This window comes from Sarcophilus harrisii, chromosome 5 (genome assembly GCF_902635505.1).
Source record: "Sarcophilus harrisii chromosome 5, mSarHar1.11, whole genome shotgun sequence".
Taxonomy (NCBI): Eukaryota; Metazoa; Chordata; class Mammalia; order Dasyuromorphia; family Dasyuridae; genus Sarcophilus; species Sarcophilus harrisii.
The window spans coordinates 98,883,455-98,909,546 of record NC_045430.1 but is presented as its reverse complement, the minus strand read 5'-3'; the positions used below and the strand labels follow the sequence as shown (position 1 = coordinate 98,909,546).

The 26,092-nt window shown below is 35.1% G+C and overlaps 1 protein-coding gene across 3 annotated transcripts in view; it reads left to right on the top strand.

Annotated features, from left to right (window-relative positions):
* Positions 1–26,092, top strand: part of DENND5B (DENN domain containing 5B) — a 217,500-nt gene that overhangs the window by 176,288 nt on the left and 15,120 nt on the right. For all 3 annotated transcript variants that reach the window (XM_031938131.1, XM_031938133.1, XM_031938132.1), the window contains 5 exons: positions 13,678–13,806; positions 15,427–15,548; positions 20,266–20,411; positions 21,729–21,847; positions 23,366–23,556. In XM_031938131.1, the coding sequence (XP_031793991.1) occupies positions 13,678–13,806; positions 15,427–15,548; positions 20,266–20,411; positions 21,729–21,847; positions 23,366–23,556 (707 nt within the window). The remainder of the gene's footprint in view (positions 1–13,677; positions 13,807–15,426; positions 15,549–20,265; positions 20,412–21,728; positions 21,848–23,365; positions 23,557–26,092) is intronic.

Genomic DNA, 26,092 nt, shown 5'->3' with positions numbered 1-26,092 from the left:
AAAAATATTCTATTTGGTCATATCTTTTGACCACATTTCCACTGGGGGGGGGTAGATTTTGGCTTTACCTATTTCTTGCTATCTATCCTGTATACCAAACCTTTACCAGAGATATTCAGTAAAAAAGATTTTTGTCCTGGTACACTAATTTTGTTTTTATATGGTGTGACTTATTCTTAATTAACCCTCTCTATCTCTTAGTGATTACTTTTTTTTGAATAAAATTTTTATCATCTGTTTTAAAATTATACTAGGAATTGACATTAAACTTATTGTCTTATAAATTTGATGTAACTGCTTTCTTTTCCTTTAGGGAGATTTTGACAATTCCCTATCTCTAGTTTTTGGACAACTCTTCTGTTCAAAAACTACAAATAGGACTACAATGGTAAATGGTTGAAGTGGGATGGTAATGAAATCCTTGGTGTAAAAAATCTCCATGTCAGCATTAGAATTTAGAGTAAAAATATTGTACTTGTACAGTAAAATCTTACTATGTTGCAAGGCTATTTTCAGTGCATATTTATTCCTCATGTGAACAGAGCCTAATTTCTTAATACTCGTGTAATTGTTGTTCAGTTGTTTCAGTCATGTCTGACTCTTTGAAATCACATTTGGGCTTTTCATGGCAAAAATACTGGAGTGGTTTGCCATTTTCTTCTCTGGCTCATTTCACAGATTAGGAACAAGATTAAGTGACTTGCCTATGGTCAAACAGCTAATAAATGTTTGAGGCCAGATTTAAACTCGGGAAGATGTCTTCCTGATTTCAGACCCAGCAGTCTATCCATTGCATTATCTAGCAGTCCTGGTACCCATATAATATGTGATTTCAGTTCTTAAGAAAATATTCCACAATCATGTGTCAAACTCTTAAAGAATTGTTTTAATCATTTAGCCTGAGTTTTCCTTCATTTATCCTTTTTCCACTATGCAATATATAAATAGCTCCTTCTTTTTCCAGAGTATTGTTCAGTGCTTTCAAATATTTGTGAACTATTATTCTTTCTTAATTTTTAATTTAGTAATCTTTATACTTATCACTTAATTTGTCATACATTACTAATTTCTTCTCATTATTTAGTTACTGTTTTCTCTACTCATTTCTGTTTTTTTCTCCATTGAATTTTCCACGATAAAGGTACTCAGAACTAAATATAGTGTATCTGGTTCTTTCTTACTAGAGAAAGATTGGGATTTTTGAAGGGTTGGATCATTTGATCATGTTGTTGCTGTTAGCTTTCTAGTCTTAGGTCCTCTCTGATTGTCCTCCTTTCTAGATGGCAATCACATTTATTCCCTTGTCTGAAACAAAATGCTGTGAATTTCTTACCTGCTTTTAGGTAAAAATATCCTTTTAGAAAAGACAAAATCAAGAGACAGAGTAAAGGTAAGGTTTTGCCCAAATTTCTTTAAATACTGACTCTAAACAAATTCTAGGATAGCAAAATCCACCAAAAGATGCCGTAAAACAATTTTCCAGGCCAGGAAAACTTGGAAGGTCAGCAGGAAAGATTTGTTGCACCAGGGTGAAAGTAGAGCACAGGGGGATTAGAAGGGAAGGCAAATTAGAGGAGAGTGAAATAAGAATCAGAAGTCTTTTGGAGAAGGAAAGGAGAGAGAGAATAGAATAAATGAGGAGGGGAAAAATAAAATGGAGAGAAAAACAGCAAAGTATCTGTGAAAAAAAATTCTGAGACATGTCTTTGATAAAGGCGTCATTTCTTTTTTGTTTTTTTTGTTTTTTTTTTAATAGCTTTTTATTTACAAGTTATATGCATGGGTAATTTTAAAGCACTGACAATTGCCAAACCTTTTGTTCCAATTTTTCCCCTTCTTCCCTCCACCCCCTCCCCCAGATGGCAGGTTGACCAATACAAGTTAAATATGTTAAAGTATAAATTAAATACAATATAAGTATACATGTCCAAACAGTTATTTGCTGTACAAAAAGAATCGGACTTTGAAATAGTGTACAATTAGCCTGTGAAGGAAGTCAAAAATGTAGGTGGACAAAAATAGAGGGATTGGGAATTCTATATAGTGGTTCATAGTCATCTCCTAGAGTTCTTTTGCTTGGTGTAGCTGGTTCAATTCATTACTGCTCTATTGGAACTGATTTGGTTCCTCTCATTGCTGAAGGGGGCCACGTTCATCAGAATTGATTATCATAAAGTATTGTTGTTGAAGTATATATGATCTCCTGGTCCTGATCATTTCCCTCAGTATAAGTTCATGTAAGTCTCTCCAGGCCTTTCTGAAATCATTCTGTTGGTCATTTCTTACAGAACAATAATATTCCATAATATTCACATACCACAATTGTGAAGACCTTGTTAGCATCCTGGATACTTTAGAATCAGCCAGAGTCAGGATAAGCAATCTTTATTCTTTTTCAAAGCCAGAGGGGAGAGAGTGGACACAGGAATCTCCTTTCTTCTCCCACCTGGAGCCACCTCGCTTGTCCTACTCCACCCTCTAATTCCTCCACCCAGTCTCTCTATACACCAACAGATCAAGCCTGCACAGAGTAGTGGGCAAGGCCATTCTTTCTCCAAGGATATGCTAATAGAGTATTGTCCAATTAGTAATTAGCCTTAAGTGCTTGGACCTCAGTGCATCAACTTAGTTTCAGCCCATTACAATCTCCCGCTTTCTTTTGTTTTAGAACACAGGTGGTCATGCCATCCCTGACCTCTCAGAGAGGTAAGAACCCCAAGGGGAGGTGATCACGCCCTCCCTGACTTCTCAGGAAGAGAGGTGAAAGCACTAAAAAGGAGATGATCACGCCCTCCCTGACATCTCAGAAAGGAAGATGAAAAACACTAAAGGGAAGTGGGGATTGCTAGCGGGTTTCTGGACTGAAAGGTCTTATTAGAAACAGGTATGCACAAACCCATCAGCATGGGAGATATTAAACAAGCACATAGCAATAACGCACAGGCTATTAGTGATGACTCTCCACAGTGAGTGCAGGCTCAATATGCTGTAACAAACATGAATTGTACATGCAAGTAGTGCTATAACAAACAATATAAATCAACATGGTATTGTAAAAGATTTCCAGAAGTCCTAGAAGGAAGAGTATGTAAACAACAGTCACACATACGCCTTCTTCAGCAGCCAAGAGATACTCCAAAACCAATCTATTGTCCATTGCTTCATGTGTGAGGGAATACAATGATCCCTGCAAGTTTTTAAAGTCCTGCAACAGTCTTATCATTTCTCAGAAAATCCAGTGATTCCTGAGGGTTTTGAAATCCAACAATTTTTGATGTCCATGATTCAAATGCCATAACTGCCATGGTCTTTCAGTGGTGGGCACAGTCAGCTATGGAACCACCCGGTGTTTCTTGGGTCTTCTCCTTTGTTTCAGGGGTCTGCTCAGTCTCTCTCCGATGGACAAGGTGAACACAGCTCGTTGGCACCCATCTGATTCCTTCTCCACCTGTAGAGATACAAGCAAATCCTCTCCCCCAAGCAGTTACCTATCTGGTTCCTTCCAATCACTGCTTTCTGGGTCTCTCCACATCACCTGGTGATTATCTAAAGATAGTGGAGCTGCTTGCACTGGACATTGCCCTTCCGGTGGGTTATAAAACCTATCTGCCAGAGCCAGTGCATCTTTGTCAAAAATCAAGAAATTAATAGTACAAAGAGCTAGATTTAAAAGTTCTCTAGGGTTACTTGTGGCCCCCCCTTTCTTTTGGTTTTTTTTTGGAGGAGCATCTTAATGTCTCTGTTTCTTCTCTCTTTTTGCCTGTCCTTGAGGATTAAAGGGTATGCCAGTAATGTGTAAAATCTTATACTATACACAAAAGTGTGCAAAATGTTTAGAAGTATATGCATGTCCATTGTCTGTTTTTATTGCTTGTGGCACACCCATAATTGCAAATGTTTGTATAAGGAATTCAGTGACCACTCGGGCTGTCTCTTTTGTTGCTGGTATTGCAAAAGTGAATCCTGAAAAAAATATCTACCACAACATGGATAAAAGACAGGCGACCAAAAGATTTATAATGAGTCACATCCATTTGCCAAATTTCATTGGGTCTCAAACCATGAAGGTTCTTTCCTGGAGGGTAGTATAGGAGTGTGGAAAGGAATGCAAGCTGTACAGGCTTTTACAATGCTGCTAGCTTCCTCTCTTGTTATGCCAAATTGTAAACATAAAGCTCGAGCAGCCTGATGATATTTAAAATGAGATTCTTGGGCTTCCTCAAATAAAGGAGTATTGGCCAACATGGTTAGAAGGCTATCTGCCTTTGAATTACCATAAAAAATAGGACCTGGAAGTCCACTATGAGAGTGAACATGCAAGATATAAATCTTACCTGGATGCTTTCTCACTTGCTCTTGAAGTTCCTTAAAGAGCTGATATATATTAGAGGCTACAAATTTTATTTGGGCTATGGCAATTCGTTGTACCACACCTACTGAATAGGCCAAATCAGATATTATATTTATGTCTCCTGGATAATAAGTAAGAGCTAGAATGATTGCATTCTGCTGAGTGGACTGAAAAGGAGTTCTGACTACTCTCTTTATAGTTAATTCACGAGAGTATACAGGGCAAATATTATGTTTGGATGCATCTGTAAAGATAGTCAGTCCTTTAAGAGGAACTTAGAGACCCTTTCTTCAAGAATCCATCGCCAATTATGTAATAGTCTAGTTATCTTTAATGGAGACCCGTGTGTAAAATTTGGAGCCATGGCTAATAAAATTTGCCACTCTGGGACGGTCTCACAGCACACTTTAATTTGTGTATTAGTATAGAAGGTGTATATTTTGTCAGGTCTTGTCCCAGATAATTGTCTCTTTTGCTGCTGGTATTGCAAAAGTGAATCCTGAAAAGGTGTCTACCACAACATGGATAAAAGACAGGCGACCAAAAGATTCATAATGGGTCACATCCATTTGCCAAATTTCATTGATTCTCAAACGAAGAGAGTTCTTCCCTGGAGGCAGTGTAGGAGCGTGGAAAGGAAGGCAAGATGTACAGGCTTTTACAATGCTGCTAGCTTCCTCTCTTGTTATGCCAAATTGTAAACATAAAGCTCGAGCAGCCTGATGATATTTAAAATGAGATTCTTGGGCTTCCTCAAATAAAGGAGTATTGGCCAACATGGTTAGAAGGCTATCTGCCTTTGAATTACCATAAAAAATAGGACCTGGAAGTCCACTATGAGAGTGAACATGCAAGATATAAATCTTACCTGGATGCTTTCTCACTTGCTCTTGAAGTTCCTTAAAGAGCTGATATATATTAGAGGCTACAAATTTTATTTGGGCTATGGCAATTCGTTGTACCACACCTACTGAATAGGCCAAATCAGACATTATATTTATATTTCCTGGATAATAAGTAAGAGCTAGAATGATTGCATACAATTCATTCTGGTGAGTGGACTGAAAAGGAGTTCTGACTATTATTCTCTTTATAGTTAAGTCACAAGAGTATACACCACAAATATTATATTTGGATGCATCTGTAAAGATGGTTGATCCTTTAAGGGGAACTTTAGAAACCTTTTCTTCAAGAATCCATTGCCAATTATGTAATCTGGTTATCTTTAATGGAGACCTGTATGTAAAATTTGGAGCCATGGCTAATAAAATTTGCCATTTTGGCATGGTTTCACAGCACACATTAATTTGTGTATTAGTATAAAAGGTGTATATCTTGTCAGGTATTATCCCAAATAATTGTACTGCTTGCTTAATAGCCTTTAATAAAATTCTAGCCACAAGCACTGGGTAAGGAGTAAGGCTTTGTTCTGGTTGTGGTGGGAGGTTCACCCACTCTACCACACTGTCTCCTTGATGAAGGACTGCTGTGGGTGCTTCTTGTGTAGCAAAAACTGATATTTTCAAGGGTTTTTGAGTGACTCTTTCAACCACATTGCATAAGCCAGTTCAACTTCTCTCATAGCCTCTTGAGCTTCTTTGGTAAGCTGGTGTGGTGAGTTTAAAGCACTATCTCCCCTTAAAATGTCATATAACGGTTGCAATTGATAGGCAGTCAAGCCTAACACTGGACACATCCATTGGATATCTCCTATTAATTTCTGAAAGTCATGTAAGGTGTTCAACTTCTCTGTTCTTAAAGAAAGCTTTTGTACTGTAAGCACCTTAGGATATACTTCATATCCTAAATATTGAAAAGGAGCATGTCTTTGAATTTTTTTTTGGAGCTATGTGCAATTTGTAGTTCCTCCGTGTTTTTATAGTCTTTTGTAGACATGCTTGTAGCATTTCTTCCTCAGGTGCACATCCCAATATGTCATCCATGTAATGTAATAACATTACTTTTGGAAATGCTTTTCTTACTGGAGTAAGAGCAGCAGCAACATACATTTGACACATAGTAGGGCTGTTTTTCATTCCCTGTGGCAAAACTGTCCTTTCATATCTTTTATAAGGCTCAGCTAAGTTAATGCTGGGTACTGAAAAGGCAAATCTTTTCGTATCCTCCTTATCTAGAGGGATAGAATAGAAAGAATCTTTAATGTCTATAACCCAAAGAGGCCATTGTCTAGGCAATTGAATAGGAGGTGGAAGTCCAGGCTGAAGGGTTCCCATAGTTTCCATCTGTTCATTTACCTTTCTTAAATCAGTCAACATCCTCCATTTTCCAGATTTCTTTCTTACAACAAATATTGGAGAATTCCAAGGACTTAGAGAAGGTTGTAAGTGTCCTTGGTCAAGTTGCTCCTGTACTATATCTAATAAGGCCTGAATTTTATCGTTACCTAAGGGCCACTGTTCTATCCACATTGGTGTATCAGTTTTCCATTGGATAAGAACAGGTGAAAGTGTTGGCAGGCCTTCAACAGCAGCCCTTTCTAAAAAACCGAAGTACTCATTTTTAATCCTAATTGTTGTAAAATGTCTCTCCTCATTGATGGGGATTTTTTCAACTATAAAAGGAGCAAAAACTCCTGTTTCGCCTTCAAAAGTCCATCTCAAAGGGACAGCACTAACTTCAGCTGCTATTAATCCTCCTATGCCAGACATATAGGTGTCTGCCTTAATCTTTGGCCAGTGACTAGGCCAGTTGGCACCTCTAATGATTGTATGATCTGCACCAGTGTCTACCAATCCTTCTAATGGAAGGCCATTTATATAGATCATGAGCATAGGTCGGTCAGTTGTTACAGCTGCTGTCCGTTTATTCCTGGATTTTGTTGGTTGGAGTCAGAATCTGGGCGACTATCACCATATTGCTTATTAGGAGTCTGTATCAGTAACCCTGATGCTACTATTTCTCCTGATTGATGTCACACATTGTCTACCTGTATTAGTGACTGGGATATTATCTACACATTCCCCAGTTTCCCACATCAGTGTGCGGATGGACACTGTTTTGTACGTATTCTCAGGAAGTGAAATGGTCACATCTACTGTGCCTGGAGGAAAGGGATCCATAACCTGGAAAGGAACAGATTTCACTTCTCCAGGGGGTATCTCAATTGTCCCAGGTTCATACAACTCTCTTCTCCCCAATTGTAATCCTTTTCTTCCATCAGATTGCTTCCTGGCTGATTGATTGTGTAATCCCTTTCTCATATCAGATGGCTTCCTGGCTGATTGGTCATGTCTGGATACTGGACTTCTAGGCACTCCCTGGGTGCACCATCGACTGCCATCATGCCCTAAGTGTTTTTTGCCTGGGGCCCTGGGACTGGGCCCCTCATCCCGTTTCCCTGAATCAGTCTACATTCTGAGGCCCAATGGCCTCTGTTGCATTTTGGACATGGGATATTGGGTCTTGTTCTCCCATCTTTTTTTTTCATTCTGTCTCTATGCCAACATTGAGCTTTCAGATGCTCTACTTTACCACACTGAAAGCATTGACGAGTCTCTCTGGAAGTCCCTTGCCAAAAGGGACCCCGGCTTCCCATGTTGGGATCTTGGGAAGTCTGCATCATAGCCTGGCTATAAAAGGCATTTGTGCCCACTGTGGCACAGCTCTAAAGGAGCATCCTTGCGTGGTCCTAGTATAATTCTTCTACAAACCTCATTAGCATTTTCTTTAGCAAGTTGCCTTATCAAAATGTCTGTTACTGTATTTTCACCATTAGTTCATATGACAGCTATCTGCAGACATCCCACAAAATCAGCAAGAGTTCATTTGGCCCTTGTGTTATTTTTGTGAAGGCTTCACCCTTGTTGTTTTAATTGTGGAGAGAAGCCCATGCTTTGATAGCAACAGCAGCAATTTGCTCATATACTTCTATGGAATAATTAATCTGTACAGAGATGTCTGTATAAAAACCTACACCTGTTAGTTGGTCACAATACTTGAATTGAAGTATTAACTCCACTTTGACTATTTTGTTGGGCTTGTTTCCTACAGAGCTCATTATATTCAGAAAGCCACAACAAGTTTTGTCCAAGTTCTAAGCATGTCCTTGCTAGAGATTTCCAGTCCCTAGGGGTTAAGACTACATAAGCCAAATTCTGTAATAACATCTTAACATAAGCTGATGTAGCCCCATAAAGAGTGCAAGCCTTTTTCAGGTCTTTGAGGATTTCTATATCAAAAGGAGCATATCTTCTACTTTCTTGACCTGAAGAGTTAAACTGTTGAATCACAGGATAAATTTGTAGTTGTAACTCACCTATATTCTTCCCTTCCTCTGTAGCTTTAAGTACTGCCTTTTTCAATCTACTCATAGGAGGGGGTGGTTGCTGGGGGGGATGTGCTGGTGGTGTCACTGCCCTTCCTGCTACTCCTCCTCTCTCCATCCTGGAAAGTGGAGTTGATGGGGGAGGGACAATTATCTGCTTCATAGGCAGGGTTGAAGCTGCCTGGTGAGATGGAAAGACACCACACCCTTGAATCTCACTTAAATCTCCATGCCCTGTGGGGATATGGTCATTAATCTTTTCATTGTCTTCCTCTTTTTCCTTACACTTCCTCATCTGGCTGTTCCTAAAACTTTTCTTTTTTCTTTAACTTGCAGGATTCTTTAAGGCCAACTGTATTATGTTGTTTACATAGAATGCTTCCAATGAAATTGAACGAGGACCTTTATCATTGTAGTATTCACATAGTTGTTGTCCCACCAGTTTCCAATTATCTGGCCTAATTTGTTCTTCCTCTAAGAACCAAGAGGCAGTAAATTCTAATGTACCCAAGAGTCTAGCGATCTTTTTGAGTTATAAATAAGCCTTGCTCCTTGATAAACTTAATTATGCTTTCTGTAGTGCCCCTTCGGGGCGGGGCTGGAGGTAGGGCTGGGGATGGACGAGAATCTTTTCTTAACATCTGCCCCATTTCAGCCAGAAAAGGTTAGCCCTTTAAAAGCCCTTTAAAGTTTAGCCCTTAACAAAGTAAGTTCCCTGTTTGTTTATTATCTATTTTACATTGCACGGTGCTCTTTATCTCTTATTTATTTATAATCTTCTCTAATTACAAGTCCGATAATGTGTTCCCATGTTTTTAAAATTTTCCTATAATATATCCTTTTATTTCTAGGCCATGTATCCACCCTAACCCCATCTTGGTAAATGTTGTAAGATATTGATCTATATCCACTCTCTACCACATTGTCCTTGAGCCCTCCCAACAATCTCCATCAAATAGTGTATTCCAATCCCCAAAACCTAAATCCTATACTTGTATGTTGTATGTCTACAGTGCTCCACCATTCCACTCCTCCATCTCCTAACGGTCCAGGGGTCCTCAAACTTTTTAAATAGGGGGCCAGTTCACTGGCCCTCGGACTGTTGGAGGGCAGGACTATAGTAAAAACAAAAACTTTGTTTTGTGGGCCTTTAAATAAAGAAACTTCATAACCTTGGGTGAGGGGATAATGGTCCTCAGTTGCTGCAATTGGCCCGTGGGCCGTAGTTTGAAGACCCCTGTAACCAGTACCAAGTAGTGTCAATCATCACTTTCTTCCAAGACAGTGCAAGCTCTGCCTCAGCAAAGCCTTTTTCCTTCCAGTCTTTTTTACCATGCCTCTTGATATATTCCCAACCCTTCATTTTTTCAAATGAATTCCATTATTATTCTCTTTAGCTCAATAAAATAATCTCTTGGTAGTTTAATTGGTATAGCATTGAATAAATAGATTAGTTTAAGTAAAATTATCTTTTTTATAATACTGAATCTGCCTGCCCATGAGCAATTAATATTTTTCCAGTGATTTAAATCTGACTTTATTTGCACAAAAAGTGTTTTATAATTAAATTCATGTAGTTCCTGAATTTGTTTTGGCAAGTATTTTAATCTGTCTATGATATATTTTAATTGGGATATGTTACTGTCTCTTATTGCAGGATTTTGTTGGTGGCATAGAAATGCTGATGACTTGTGTGGGTTTATTTTATATTCTGCTATTTTGCTAAAATTATTAATTGTTTCAACTAAGTTTTAGTCTTTAAGATTTTTCAAATGTATCATTTTATAATCTGCCTCATTGCCTATTCTAATTCCTTAAATTTCTCATTCTTCTCTTGTTGCTACTGTTAGCATTTTTAATACAGTATTAAATAATATTGATAATTTTATTTCACTCCTACTCTTATTGAGAAAGCTTTTAGCCTATCCCTGTTATAAGTAATACTTTCTGATTGTTTTAGGTAGATGCTTCTTATTTTTTTAAGGAAAAGTCCACTCGTACTTATGATTTCAAATGTTTTAATAGGAATGAGTTGTATTTTGTCAAAATAATCTGTCAAAAGATTGTTCTGAATCTATTAATAGAATCATATGACTTATCACTTTTGATAATCAATTATGTTAATAGTTTTCCTAATGTTAAACCACCCCTGCATTCTTGGTATAAAGACCATATTGTCACCATGTATAATCTTTGTGATATATGTTGTAGTCTCCTGGCTACTATTTTATTTAGAGGTCCAATTTAAATTATCTTTCCTCTTTCTTTTTTTTGTAGTTCATTTGTTTTGTTTTTGTTTTTGATGAGATATTTACATTTTCCTCTACTTTTTTCATTCTTTTGATTTTTATTGTTTTTTATTTTTGAGGACTTTGAAGTCCTTAGTTTCCCACTGCCCCATTCTAATTTTTAAGGAGTTTTTCTTCACTGAACTTTTCTCATTGAGCTGTTTTGGGGTTTTAAGGAGTTGTTCAGTGAATTTTTGGGCCCCTTTTATAATTTTGCCAAATCTGTTTTTTGGGGGTTTTGTTTTTGTTTTTGTTTTTTGCTGAGGCAATTGGGATTAAGTGACTTGCCCAGGGTCATACAGCTAGGAAGTGTCAAGTGGCTGAGACTAGATTTGAACTCAGATTCTCCTGCCTGTAGGGCTGGGTACTCTGTCCACTGCACCACCTAGCTGCCTCCCAAATGTGTTTTTTAAGTTGTTTTCTTCAGTATTCTTATGCCTTTTTTGTCTAGGTGTTAATTCTCTCTTTTATTATTTTCTTTTATTATCCTCTTTTCCAATTTTTTTCCTTACTATTATCGTGGTCTTTCACTCTTCTAAGAATTCTTGTCCAATTGACATTTTTCTCTGAGCCTTTGTTTGTAGTTGATTTCTTCTTGCTATCTTCTGCATTTATTTATTGGTCTTCCTTGCCACTATTATAGCTCTTTATGGTCAAAGTTCTTTTTTGTTGTTTTTTGTTCATTTTCCCAGCCTGTTTCTTGACTTAGAACTTTATATAAAGTTGGCCTCTGCTTACCTGTCCCAAGCTTCAGGCTTTTTCATGTTGCTGTTTTCAGAGATAGTACTGGGGGTTTACAGATTTTCAGTGTTTTATTCAGGGAAAGATGTCATCACTGTTTTCCTAGTCTATGCTCTTGTCTCACAATAAGAACCATCTCTGTTACCTTGCAACCACAACAAGTAATACTCCTCTTGATCTTAAAACTATAACTACATTCTCTTCTCCCTTATAGTCATGAGCACTAGTCCTACTCTCTACCTTGGGACCTCAACCATCACAAGTTTTCCTCTCCATTCAGGAACTACAACCCAGAATTGAGAGTTGCCAGATAATATAAAACCCTGCACCCAGTGTCTGAAAATGTTCCCTATACTTGTTTCTGACCAGTTAATTGTCTGACATTTTTATTATATCTGACTTAGGAGGTTCCAATACTGTGGAATAATATTTTAAAATGTATAAAATGTGTAAGATTATGAAGGAAACCAATTATATTAAAATGCATTTATGAAAAAATATTTTTTAATGTTCATTGACCCTCTCCCAGTTAAGAACCTATTCTATAAAGTAATTAGGGGGTTTGAGTACATTTGGATATGGATTAAATACTTTGGTGTTACATGAATACCTATGCCTTTTGCCTTGATTGGTTACAGTCAACAGCATTGATATTTCTATATGGAGCTAGAAAAATGCCTCTGCTATTTCAAAGGTTTACCAGAGCTTTGGCTGCTTGAGTTTTCTACTGCCCTTCATGAGGATGTGTTTCTCAAATGTCTTGATACTATTTTGTTTTATTTCATATGCAGTTATCTGTAATAGTTTTTACTTCAAAAAAGATATAGCCTCACAAAAATGATATTAGACTTTGTATACTATTCCTAGGAGTTTGTAGTAGGGACTGAGATACAAAGCTTAATTCTCATTTCTTCAGATTATTTGATTATAGCAGCTTTGGAGGTTAACAGTAGTCTTGCACAACCTCTACAAAAGTCTCAAGACTATAAATTAGGGAATACTGTATAGGAATGTCTAGGATGTGTAGGGTTATGAGTATTGGGAGTATAAATCTAAAGACTGCATACTCCATATTCTTGCTAATTTCACAGCTAGCAGGAGTCATTCTGAAATGTAAAGAAAAGTAAAGAGGTAGGTAGGTAAGGAAAAACCAAGTTAGCAAGGTAATTCCCCCTTTTTATTAGGGTTACAGTTTCCTCAATATCCTTTCAGCCTCTAATTTTTTTTCTTGTAGGGGAAAATATTATCTGGAAAGTCATTTCAAGCTTAGTGGATACAGCAATAGACCTGTGTTTAACAGTCAGGTTGGGTGGGTGATAATTTAAATGACAATATAATTTTCTTAATTAAAAGCCTTTCAAAATTTTACAGAACTTTTAATTGCTATCTTTAGTACTATTCCATGTTATGTGGTTTATAATTTTAGGCATTCTCAAAGACAGTATGGAAAATTATCTCTAAGAAATTTTTTAATGAATTGAATTTACAAATAATATTTAGTCAAGATGGTAAAGCTGTGAATGTATAGATTAGCTTGTCTTTTTGGGGGGAGGGTTGAGTGGGAAAAATAACTAAATAGCAATAGTAATATCATTTCCAATCTACTATTTGGAAATCTAATTTCCAAAATTGATAGGTGTTTTGTTCAGGTTCATAGCATAAGCTTGCACAGGCTAAACCTAAAACAAGGAAGTATGCTATTTCAAAAAATAAAATTGGGGCAGTTAATTAGTGCAGTGGATAGAGCACCACCCCTGAAGTCAGGAGGACCTGAGTTCAAAACTGGTCTCAGATACTTAACACTTCCTAGCTGGGTGACCCTCGATAAGTCACTTAACCCCAATTTCCTCAGAAAAAAAAAATCAACTTAAATGTTAAATTTTCTGGTGTTACAGAGTACTTCCCTTGTGAAACATGACTGTACTATCAAGTGTCATATCACTTTGTTTCTTTATCTGTCTAAAGTGATACTTATAAATTTACATCATTTTGTTTTTGCCATTCTTCTTCAGACACATTCAGAATATGAGTGAAATCAAGACTGATGTGGGTCGAGCTCGGGCATGGATAAGATTATCTCTTGAAAAGAAGCTCTTATCTCAACATCTCAAGCAGCTGGTTTCTAATCAACTACTAACTAAGTAAGAACAGCTTATTATTCTCAAGATTTTTTTTAGTGACTAGTATGCTTAAAAAAACAAATTAGTGAGATTACAAAAGTTAGCTCTTTCAGTGTACCATTTCCACAAATGTGTATGCACACATGAACACATGTGAATGCACACACACATGCACGCACACACATTTGGGCAATTAGCTCTCTTGTATATATTGGAACAAGTAACAGTTGTTAAGGTCATACCTATTCTGCGTACAACAAACCTCCTCACCATTAACCCAGAAGGTATAGTATGCAAATCAGGAGCAAGTAAATTCTATAGTAAAAGTCATCTTGTTGGAAAATGGTCCTGGGAAAGGCTATCACATTCATTCTATTTATTAACCTTTGATGTTCGGACTTTTACTTTGTCAAAAAACTAAACTGAATTTATCCTCCGGAAATGATGTTCAGTGGTTAGGAGTAGGTGTGAGGATACAGACTTGTAGTTCCCTAGAATAAGATCTGCACATACTTGGCCTTTGGAATCATATTGTATCCACACACTCCTTTGTTTAACATGATATTTCAGCAAACAGCTATGGGATTATTTAACTGATATTAATTATTTAACTGAATTTAATGATATATCATAGTACCAACAAAGTTGATCCCATTTGGAAGACTAAAAATATGAACTAGCCCATGTTGCACATTCCTGTGGTTCCAGGTTGAAAATGAATCTGCTCATGTTACTACTGGGCCTATATCCCAAAGAGATTTTAAAGAAGGGAAAAAGACTTGTGTGTGCAAGAATGTTTGTGGCAGCCCTCTTTGTAGTGGCCAGAAACTGGAAACCGAGTGGATGCCCATCAATTGGAGAATGGATGAATAAATTGTGGTATATGAATATCATGGAATATTCCATATTCCATATAATGGAATGACTACGAGGATGATTTCAGAAAGGCCTGGAGAGACTTACATGAACTGATGCTGAGTGAAATGAGCAGGACCAGGAGATCATTATATACTTCAACAACAATACTATATGATGATCAATTCTGATGGACCTGGCCATCCTCAGCAACGAGATCAACCAAATCAGTTCCAATAGAACAGTAATGAACTGAACCAGCAACACCCAGTGAAAGAACTCTGGGAGATGACTATGAACCACTACATAGAATTCCCAATCCCTCTATTTTTGTCCGCCTGCATTTCCTGCATTTCCTGCACAGGCTAATTGTACACTATTTCGAAGTCCAATTCTTTTTGTACAGCAAAATAACCGTTTGGACATGTATACTTATATTGTATTTAATTTATAGTTTAACATATTTAACATGTCAACCTGACATCTCGGGGAGGGGATGCGGGGAAGAAGGGGGAAAATTGGAACAAAAGGTTTGGCAATTGTCAATCCTGTAAAATTACCCATGTATATAACTTGTAAATAAAAAAGTATAATAAATAATAATAATAATAGTTTAATCTAAAAAAAAAAAAAGAAAATTAATCTGCTCTCTCACCATCAGTCCTTATGTTTATTTTGTATATTGCTATCTAAAATCTGAAGCAAGGGTGTATTTAACATAAGAAATTTTTTGTAGGTTTAAAATTATGGTAGTCAGTCTTCTGAAGTAGTATTCTTGTCTTACAGGAAACTTTATAAACGGTATGCTTTTCTGCGCTGTGAAGAGGAAAGAGAACAATTCCTATACCACCTCCTTTCCCTCAATGCTGTGGATTACTTCTGTTTTACTAGTGTATTCACCACAATCAGTGAGTTTAGAAAACTGAATGAATATATCAATGACTCCAAAAATTGATTACATTTGTTATAAAAACTGGGACTAAGATTTAGTGTGGTAAACATGAGTTAGAGTGTAGTAGAAATGGAATTCAGGCTCATCACTTATTTTGTTACAATATGTACATTGTATATATTTTGGATTGACAGCTTTCAGAAAATAAGAATTATTTCACTCAATAGTAAGTGCCTCAGGATTTTATATCAAGATTCTTTTTGTGCCATTAATACTAAAGGGCCTATTTAAAGAGAATTATAATTATTGGAATATCTGATCAGAGTTTACTGTACTACATAATGAGTGTCACCAATAATATCTTCATTTTTAGATTGTATTTGTTTGTTAATAAATGATTATTGAAAGAAAGAAGGAAGAAAGGAAAGAAGGAAGGAAGGAAGGAAGGAAGGAAGGAAGGAAGGAAGGAAGGAAGGAAGGAAGGAAGAAAAGTGGCTAATTATTAGCTTTCAGAAGTATCAAAAAGTACTTATTGTGAAATACTAAACCTTACTCTTGGTCCCACTATCCAGCATCCCAAATTAGTGTCACTAGAGAAAGTCACATAACTACCTAATAGTTATCATATGTTTCTATGATGTGTCTTTGTACAAATAGATTGAAAGGAGGCCATTAGGATTTTTAAAGGCATCCTTTTGGAATATAAATTTAAATAACTAAAGCTGATAATGAAGGCTCTTTCTATAAAGTGAAAAAATATTAGTAAGTTGAATTAAATGAACTCTCAATCTATTGTATGAAAACATCCTATAGTTACCTGTGGATTGCTGACAGTCTTTAGAGAGTCTTATTACTTTTCACAACTCATCATTGGCTTTGATCTCCTTTGGAGGAAGAGGGAGTAAGATATAAAATGTCTCCTGTATCTGGAATGCAATTCTTCCTCATAAAATCCCTTGTTTTCTTCAGAATTTTGCTCAGATAACACCTTCTCTTGAACTTATGCCATTAATGTCCTCCCTGTGCTATAAAAATTTACTTGTATTTCCTTTGTATACATCTACTATTTATGCATCTTCCCTCGTGGAATATAAACTTGAAGGTAGGGACTCTTTTCTTTTCTTTTCTTTTCTCTCTTTCTCTCTCTCTCCCCTCTCTCTCTCCTTTCTCTTCTTTCTCCTCTCCTCTCTCTTTCTGTGTGTGTGTGTGTGTGTGTGTGTGTGTGTGTGTGTCCGTTCGGCATAATACAGTGCTTGGCACATAGAAAGGACTTAATAAATGATTGATTGCAGCCTTATGGAACTTTTTTCCAGTTAATTCAGGGAATGAAAAAAGAAACAAGCACTCAATTCAGCCATCTTCAGTTTTCAGGGAAATTTCTATCTCATCATCACTTGAGCTGTCAAAACCTGACCTATCTACTAGTACCTTCTTTTTCCCCCCAAGTCTTTTTTTTTTTTTAATTTCAGAGAACATCAGTAATTCAGTGTAGAAATAATTGTTTACATAAAATAAAGAGTAAAGATTAAAAGTTTTTATATGAGTACTTTCAGAAAAAGCCTAACAAGACTTGAACTAATGTTGAGTGAAGTGAGCAGGACCAGGAAAACATTGAACACAGTAACAAGATTATGTAATGATCAATTGTAATGGACTTCGCTTTTCTCAACAATGCAACGATTCAAGGCAATTCCAGTAGACTTGGGATGGAAAATGCCAATCACTTCCAGAGAGAGAACTATGGATTGAAACATAGTATTTTCATCTTTTGGTTTGTTTGTATGTTTGTTTTTCTTTCTCATTTATTTCTCTTTTTGGACTGATTTTTCTTATATAACATGAAAAATATAGAAATATATTTAAAAGGATTGCATAGTTTTAGATTGCTTGCTCTCTTGAGTAGGAAGGAGGTAAGGAAGAGATGGAGAAAAATTTAGAACACAAAGTTTTACAAAAATGAATGATGAAAACTATCTTTACATATATTTAGAAAAATAAAATAGTATTGGAAAATAAAATAGCCATACAAATATAAAATATTTGGGAGTCTATGTGTCAGGACAAACCCAGGAACTATGTGAACAAACTTACAAAACAATTTTCATACAGATAAAATCAAATCTAAACAACTGAAAAAAGTATCATTTGTTCATAGGCAGGACAAGCTAATATAATAAAAACGACAATTCTACTTAAATTAATCTACTTATTCAGTTCCATAATAATCAAACTGCCAAAAAGTTATTTTATAGAGCCAGAAAAATAACAGAATTCACCTGGAAGAACAAAGGGTCAAGAATATCAAGGGAATTAATTTTTTTTAAAAAGTGAAAAAGCAAGGTAGTAGCTAGTCATATGATACCTGTATTATAAAAAGGCAAAACCATTTAGTACTGACTAAGAAATAGAGTGGTAGATCAGTGGAATAGATTAGGTACTTAAGACACAATAGTCAATGAATAATATTTGATAAACTATTTACTTAGTGCAAAGACACTAGCTTCTGGTATAAGAACTCACTATTCAACAAAAATTTATGGGAAAACTTGAAAATAGTATGGTAGGAATTAGGCATATACTCATATATCTAACCCTCTTCCAAAATAAGGTCAGAATGGATTCAAAATTCAGACATAAAGGTGATAATATCATAAATTAGGGGAACAGGTTTGCCTGTCAGATCTTTGGAGAAGGGAGGAATTTATGAATAAACAAGAAATAGAGAGCATTATGAAATGCAAAATGGATAGTTTGATTACATTAAATTTTAAAAAATTTGCATGAATAAAACCAATGAAGCCAAGACTAGAAGAGAAGCAGAAAGCTGGGAAATTATTTTTACAGTTAGTGTTTCTGCTAAAAGCCTCATTTTTAAAATATATAAAGAACTGAGTTAAATTAATAAGAATGCAAGTCATTCCCCAATTGATAGTCAAAGGAAATGAACAGTTTTCAGATAAAGAAATTAAAGCCATTTAATAGTCAAATGATAAATGCTCTAAATCACTATTATTAATTAGAGAAGTGCAAATTTAAAAAATCTATCAGATTGGCCAAGATTATAAGAAAAGATAGTGATAATGTTGAAGAGGATGTAGGAAAACTGGGACATGAATGCATTTTTGGTGGAGTTGTTAATCTATCTAACCATACTGGAGAGAAATTTGGAACTATACCCAAAGGGTATAATCCAGCAGTATCACTTCTGATGTAATAAAAGAGGGAAAAGGGACCCACATGTGCAAAAATGTATGTAGCAGCCCTTTTTGTGGTGGTAAGTAATTGGAAACTGAGTGGATGCCCATCAATTGGGGAATGGCTGAATAAGTTATGATATATGAATGTAATGGAATATTGTTCTATAAGAAATGATAAGCAGGCTAATTTCAGAAAAGCTGGAAAGATTTGCATGAATTGATGCTGAGTTTCTGAGTGAAATGAACAGAATTAGGAGAACATTGTATATAGTAACAGCAAAATTGTGTGATGATCAACTATAACAGACTTAGTTCTTGTCAGCAATACAATGATCCAAGACAACTCCAATAGATTTGGGGTGGAAAATGACATCCACATCCAAAGAAAGAACTATAGAGACTGAATGCGGATCACAGCATACTATTTTCACCTTTTTTTCTTCTGTTTTTTCTTTTTTTTGTTCTGATTTTTCTTTCACAACATGATTAATATGAAAATAGGTTTAGAATTATTGTATATGTGTAACCTATATTAGATTGTTTGCTCTCTTGAGAAGGAAGAGGAAGTAAAGGAAGGAGAGAAAAAAATTTGGAACTCAAAATCTTACAAAAATGAATATTGAAAACTATCTCTACATTGTAATGGAAAAAATAAATTATAAAATGGAAAAAAAAAGTATATCACTGAGTGGTCCTGAGTTTTGATGTTTGTGAATGTTCCCATTAATTATAACTACCTTTTCCATGCACGTTTAAATAAGGAATCACCTCTAAATTGATGGGTTTTGTGTTGCCCTAGGGCTTATAAATTTAATTTAAAGGGTTTTTTTTTTTTTTTCAAATATTCTGTTATGGGAGGAAGTTGATTCCTTGTGCCATATTCTTTGAATAGATCTCAAATATGTTTGAAGGTAGGCATTTTCAGTATAACTAGTTTAATTAACTCTTAGATTTAGAATCAAATGGAATCTTATAGTTTTAACCTATTCCTTCTTTTACATATGTCATCTTAGATAACATTCAAATCTAGAAGCAAGATGTCACTGTTTTGTTGATCACTGTAACATGAAACTGAGTTGTATAAGTAATCCAAGCCCTATTACTTTAAGTTATTACCAGAGAAAATCAGGGAGAAAGGATCAATATTCAAGAAGCATTCTACCATTCTTTACATAAGGTTTTGTCTATTTACAAGGAAATCTATAACAGCTTTTTGAACAAAGTTAATTAATAAAGTGATATAAATGTGGTTATCAGTATTACCATCTAAAGGAACTCCTGGTGCCTAAGATTGGTTTAAGTTAGATATGTTTTGTGGAACATTAGATTTTTTTGTATCCATGGGGTGGGGGAGGGGGTTGTCCTTGAAGTATTTACCCTTTCACCTTTTCATATAGGCAGTCTTGACCATGACCATTAAAAAGGAAATCCTGTGTTCAAGACATCTGATATTTTTCATATGTGAAAATCTCATAGATATTGTAGCGTGAAATTTCATGTCTATAATATCTATTAACTTTATTGTTTTCTCTTCAGTGATTCCTTATAGATCAGTGATCATCCCAATTAAGAAGTTAAGCAATGCAATCATCACTTCAAACCCGTGGATTTGTGTGTCAGGTGAACTAGGAGATACAGGAGTGATGCAGATTCCTAAAAACCTCCTTGAAATGACCTTTGAGGTGAGTTCAACTAATCCCACTGTTTGGAAACAAACTAATGCTTAGGATTTACTTATTTTCCTGAAAGAAAGATAAAGGAACACTCAAGAATTCAGGATCCTTTTTTGAAATTGAATCTAAATTCAGGTCCATTATTATAGACAACCATTATAACAATGTCTTTGCCAAGAAAAACAATTAAAATTCTCCTTTTCAGAAACTTTTGATTTGATTCTATGAAGTTTTTGCTTCTAGCAGGTGGGCAGGGTAGAAGAAACCTACACATCATCTTCTAGGAAGATTTTGTAGAAAACATGTATAGATTTGTACTACACATATTTTGGTAGGAATTTTAGTATTATACAAATTTGTAGGAATATGTATAATACTATTTATGGACTTCTAGCTTAAATTATTTTGTTATTTATGGAACTCTTTTTGTTCTCTTTTATAAAATACTTTCCAGCCAATTACAATTAATCCTTAGATCATTCCTTGTGAAGTTGATCAATGCCGTTGAATCCAATGTTTTGACTCATGGATTTTTGCATAAATACAACAGAGCTTATGGAAAGTAGTCTTCCATCTTTTTAATGGATGGAAAGATAGCTCTATCTTTTCCTATGAGTGTAATGATCTTGAGCTTGGCCATTCTATCTCAGTAATCCAGTAGATCTTGAGAAAATAAATTTCTACTCCAGGAAAACAGTTATTCTTAAGAATTTCAATATTTTATTTCTAGTAACTGAGATAAGCATAGTAATCCATATTCAGAGGCTGACACAGGAAATTATAAGATATACTAAAAAAGAATGCAGAGGTAGTATAAAAGAGCTCAGGTAATAGGTCTTTAATATAAGGGGAAAATTTAGAAAATTATTGTCACTTTACAGATGACAGTTCTCAGATGTAGAAATATTAGACTGTCTTCTGCCTTGAAAACTCAGCTCTGAATACCTTAATCAGTAGTAGTCCATGACCTTCTAAATGAAGAATTTTAAAGGTCTTAATCTTATTGGCACTGGTTTTTATTATTTTATTACCATTCCTTTTCTTTTATGCTATTTCTTAAAATATTGATAAGATATGATATTTCTTAAAACATTGATAACTATGAAATCTATTTTTTAAAATGATGATACAATAGGATTAAAGTCAATCTTGTTCTTTTTTCATCTGTTTAAGCAAAAAAAAATTTTTTTTAGTATCCTGTGGGATTTTTTTGTCTACTGTTGTTTGATCCAACATCTTTGTATTTAAAATGAATATAAATTGATAAATCGTAGTACCAACAAAGACCATCCATTTTTGAATAACCTCTTATATTTTCCTCCACAGTGCCAAAATCTGGGAAAACTGACTACTGTTCAAATTGGTCACGATAACTCAGGGCTTTTGGCCAAGTGGCTTGTGGATTGTGTCATGGTCAGGAATGAAATCACAGGACATACATACAAGTAAGTGACTAATCTGAGAAATGAGAACCCGTGAGATGCTTCAAACAAGATGGATTTGAGATTTTTTGTCTTTATGAACTTTACCAAGTTATGTTAATTAGTTTGTTTCTTTTCTATATATGTTTCTTTTACTCACATACTGTAAAAATGCTAAACCAGTGATCATAAAAGCATATTGAATTTTGGATCATAGAAAACATAAATTTTTAGAATTTAGTGACCTTGATAATGTAGTCTAATTCTTTTATTTGACATTTGAGGCAGCTGAAACCCAGATAAATTCAGTAGCTTATAACAACAAGGTGGTGACAAAGCTGAGATTAGAACTAAGATTTTGTAAACTTGTGTATAATTAGCAGTTATCACCATCGAGCAAAGCTGGGCAGAAACTTATCATTTTACCTCTTCCCTTCCCACTAGGTCAGCTCAAGAGCAAAACCTCTCTTTCTTAGATTACTGTCTCTCTCCCATCCTTTTTTTTCTCACTGAAGGTGACACTTTCATGATCTGAACAGCCATGGATCTGACCACAACAATATATTCATTTTAGTCCAAGACCAAAATGACCCCAAATCCATCTGGAAATTTTTTTAACTAGGTTAAGATGTTCATATAAGGCAAAAAGTTGTTAATAAAATCATAAAATCTCAGTGTCCCCAATTTGGAGAATCCTAATATTTAATTTTTGTATATTCTTTTTCCTGCTAGCCAATGACTTCTACTATTACCCCTTTCCCATTATGGAATAAAAATAACAGATGACCATGTATTTTTTTTAATGTAAGGGGAAATGCTTTTTAAAATACATATTAAATCAAAAGATGTACAGCAGAGAGAGACTAATGCATATTACTTACTAGTCCCAGCTTCCTGGTGCAAAAACAATTTCACCATGTTCTCCATAAGCTCATTTAGTCCAGTAGATAGAGCAGTAAACAAGGGAATTTCTAGCTATATCAACATTTGTTTTTTATATTCAATCCAAATATCCCCTAGCTCCTCTTTCATAGCTCCAGTGCAGACTGCCTTTCCCAGACGTTCTCCAACTCATTGAATATCATCTTTTGCTCTTGTACAGTGATTCAAAAGGCTCTTGCCTTTGCAAGAATACTTGGCACTGGCTCAAGAATCTCAATAGCCTAGTTTAGGGATTCAGTATTTATGTACTGCTCAGAGGGAAGATTGAATACCTGGTTACACTAATCCTGTTGTTCTATTCTACTGCCACAGATCTCCTTTTGAATGTTTAATATAGAAATGAATTAAATATTTTAGTCTAATTTTGTTCTATATGTTTAACTTTTTGGTAAGAATTAATGAAAAGCAGAAATATCTCATGAAATAAAACAGTTCTAGTAAATTCTAGTTGTTACTTTTTATTCTAATTGAAAACTCACTTACTTTTTCTTCATAGTTTTAATCCCATTCATTTTCATTTGGAAATATCCTCATGTAGGATGATGCTTTTTTATGTGAAATGTCACTTGGTATTTAGGATATTTTCTTAATTCTTAATAGGTTCCCATGTAGGAGGTGGCTAGGAAAGGGAATAGATGATGGAAGCTTGGAGAGAATTCTTATTGGAGAATTGATCCCATCAACATCAGAGGAAGATCTGGGAAAACAGTGTCGGACCCCACCCCAGCAGAAATCACCTACCATACCCCGAAGGTTGAGCATTACTTCCCTCACTGGAAAAATTAATAGTAGTAAGTTCATTGATCTCGATATTTTATGCTGATAATTAGATGCTTCACAGGAACAAACAAAAAAAAAAGGAAGAAGGCATCAAAGAGAGAGAGAGAGAGAGAGCACGCACAAAAATACTGATAACTTCCAGCTACTTAGTGAATTTTTTTAAGGGATTTGCAACATTTCTATCACTCTTTATTGCTACTTTCACCTCAGGCAAAACAGAATCCTCTTTTATCATGCTGACTGAAAAAAGATAAGTTGATAATTGTCATAATCAGAAAACTTAATGTGTAGAATATCATGTTTAAATATAATCTGTTGTAGTACAGTAATTCTCACTCACTGAAATTAATACAATTTTAATTTACTGTATTTAGACAAAGATAATATTTACAACTAAGGAAGTCCTTAGAAAAACTTTTGTTTTTCATTCCACAGCTAATTAATAACCATTTTTGTTATTTATCAGTTAATTATTGTTAAAAATTATTCAAAAAAATGTGAAGACAGTTTTATTCTCCCAGTTTTGTTTCAAATGCTTATATAATACAAACTCTTATACCAAAGATAAAAAAATATCCAAATTATCAAAAATTCTTAATTTTAACAGTATCAAAATTTTTGAAGTTTTACTGCATTGTGAAGCACATTATTCTACCTTAATTTTTTTCCTTCAGGTGGGTCAGTATTTTGTTACTACATTTGTTAAATGTCTATTAGAGACACTGAGGCTCATCCATAGGCACTTTGATGATTCTCCCACAAGGGAAGCCAAAGTTCTGAGTTATCATCACTCTGTTTATTTGGAGTTAATGGAGGAATAAATTTCTTTTAATGGACCTCATATGTTTCACCTGAAAAGGAAAGGTCTTTATTCCAAAGAACAGTATTCTGTGATCTTTAAAGAAGATATAAAGTTGTTGGAAACTAAAACATCATATAAAACATGGTAGAAGAATCACAAAATTCATTTCAGCCAAGGGAGAAAAGTAAAAAGAATATTGTGTTTAAAGTCACAGTTCTGCTATTTGCTAGGTAGACAAATCATTTAACCACTTTGAACGAATGTCTGCATTTAAAAAATGGGGATAGTACTATCACCTTTTCCTCTCTCCAGAATAAAGACTTTTGCTTTGATCCATTTGTGTTCTCTGACTGAGGTAATTCTGCACCTGGTAAAATTTTTCTCACTTTAGTTTTAGTATTTCAAATTTACAAAGTGCTCTGAAACTTGAGTAGTCACATTCTAGGGAACCTCACCTGTACATACAAGTTGGAAAGTTGGACTGTTTCTCTCTCTCTCTCTTTTTTTTTTGTCAGACAATTGAGGTTAAGTATCTTTCCCAAGGTCACACAGATACTGTGTTAAGTATCTGAGGCTGGATTTGAACTCAACTCCTCCTGACTTCAGTGCTCTATCCACTGCACCATCTAGCTGGTCCTGTAATGTTTCTCAAAAGGAGACTCTACAGCTTATTTTAAATAAAATACCATTTTGTTTTTGTTTTCTTTTGGCTTGGGTAATTGGAGTTAAGTGACTTGCCCAGGGTTATATAGCTAGGAAGTGTTAAATGTCTGAGGTCAAATTTGAACTGAGGTCTTCCTGACTTCAGGGCTATTCCACTGCACCATATAGCTGCCCCCAAAAATGTAATATGTGTCAGAAATTCATAATGTAAAGGGACAAGGTATATATTTTAAGGTTTTCTGACTTTAGTCTTATAACTTCTACCCAGAAAACCTTGCCATATCTAGATTATATAAGCTATATTTTCTGCTTGTAGGCATACAGTCCACATACTATTGCATAACCCCAAAGATCCATTCAAAATTCTAATTTTGGCAAAGACTTTGCTCTCTAAAACTTCTGTGCAGAGGGAATGGTAGCAATGATATCTGTCTGTTGTCTCTTCCATACATTTTTTCCCCTACTCCTTCTCTTCTCCCTCTCTGCATAGGACACAGTTTATTAGGTATTTTCTCAGTCTTTTAATCTTGTTATGCTATTTTCCTGGGATAAAAATGAGAGAGAGCAAGATTATTCTGCTCTTTTTATGCTTTCCTGGTTTTCTACTTTAATCCCACACCCAACGGTAGGTGGGAAGAAGCTGCAGATGCAGTTTTCCAGGTATATCTCTCCTTGCTGGATGGGTTTGGTGGGAAGGAACAGTTTCCATACCAATTATAATAAAAGCATCAGAAACATATTTATATTTTTGCATAATTTAAAATATTACTCCTTAATTTCATATTTTAATTACATCTAATATATTCTTACCACAAATAAATGCCAAAATATGTAATGTTTCCCATGTCATCAATTTCTGATAAAACTGAAACTCATCTTATTGAACTAATTGTTGGCCAACTTCAAGGTTTGCAGAATTTTGGGGTAGATTCATTGCATTTAATTTGTATTCCATTAAAATTACCCAGAATGATTCCTAGAATACAAAAAAAGAATAGAAGCTAATATCTTAGGAGAATAATAGGTGATAGAAAAAAGATTAGACTAGTAGGAGAAGCCCCAAGGTTCGGTAAATGTTTCCC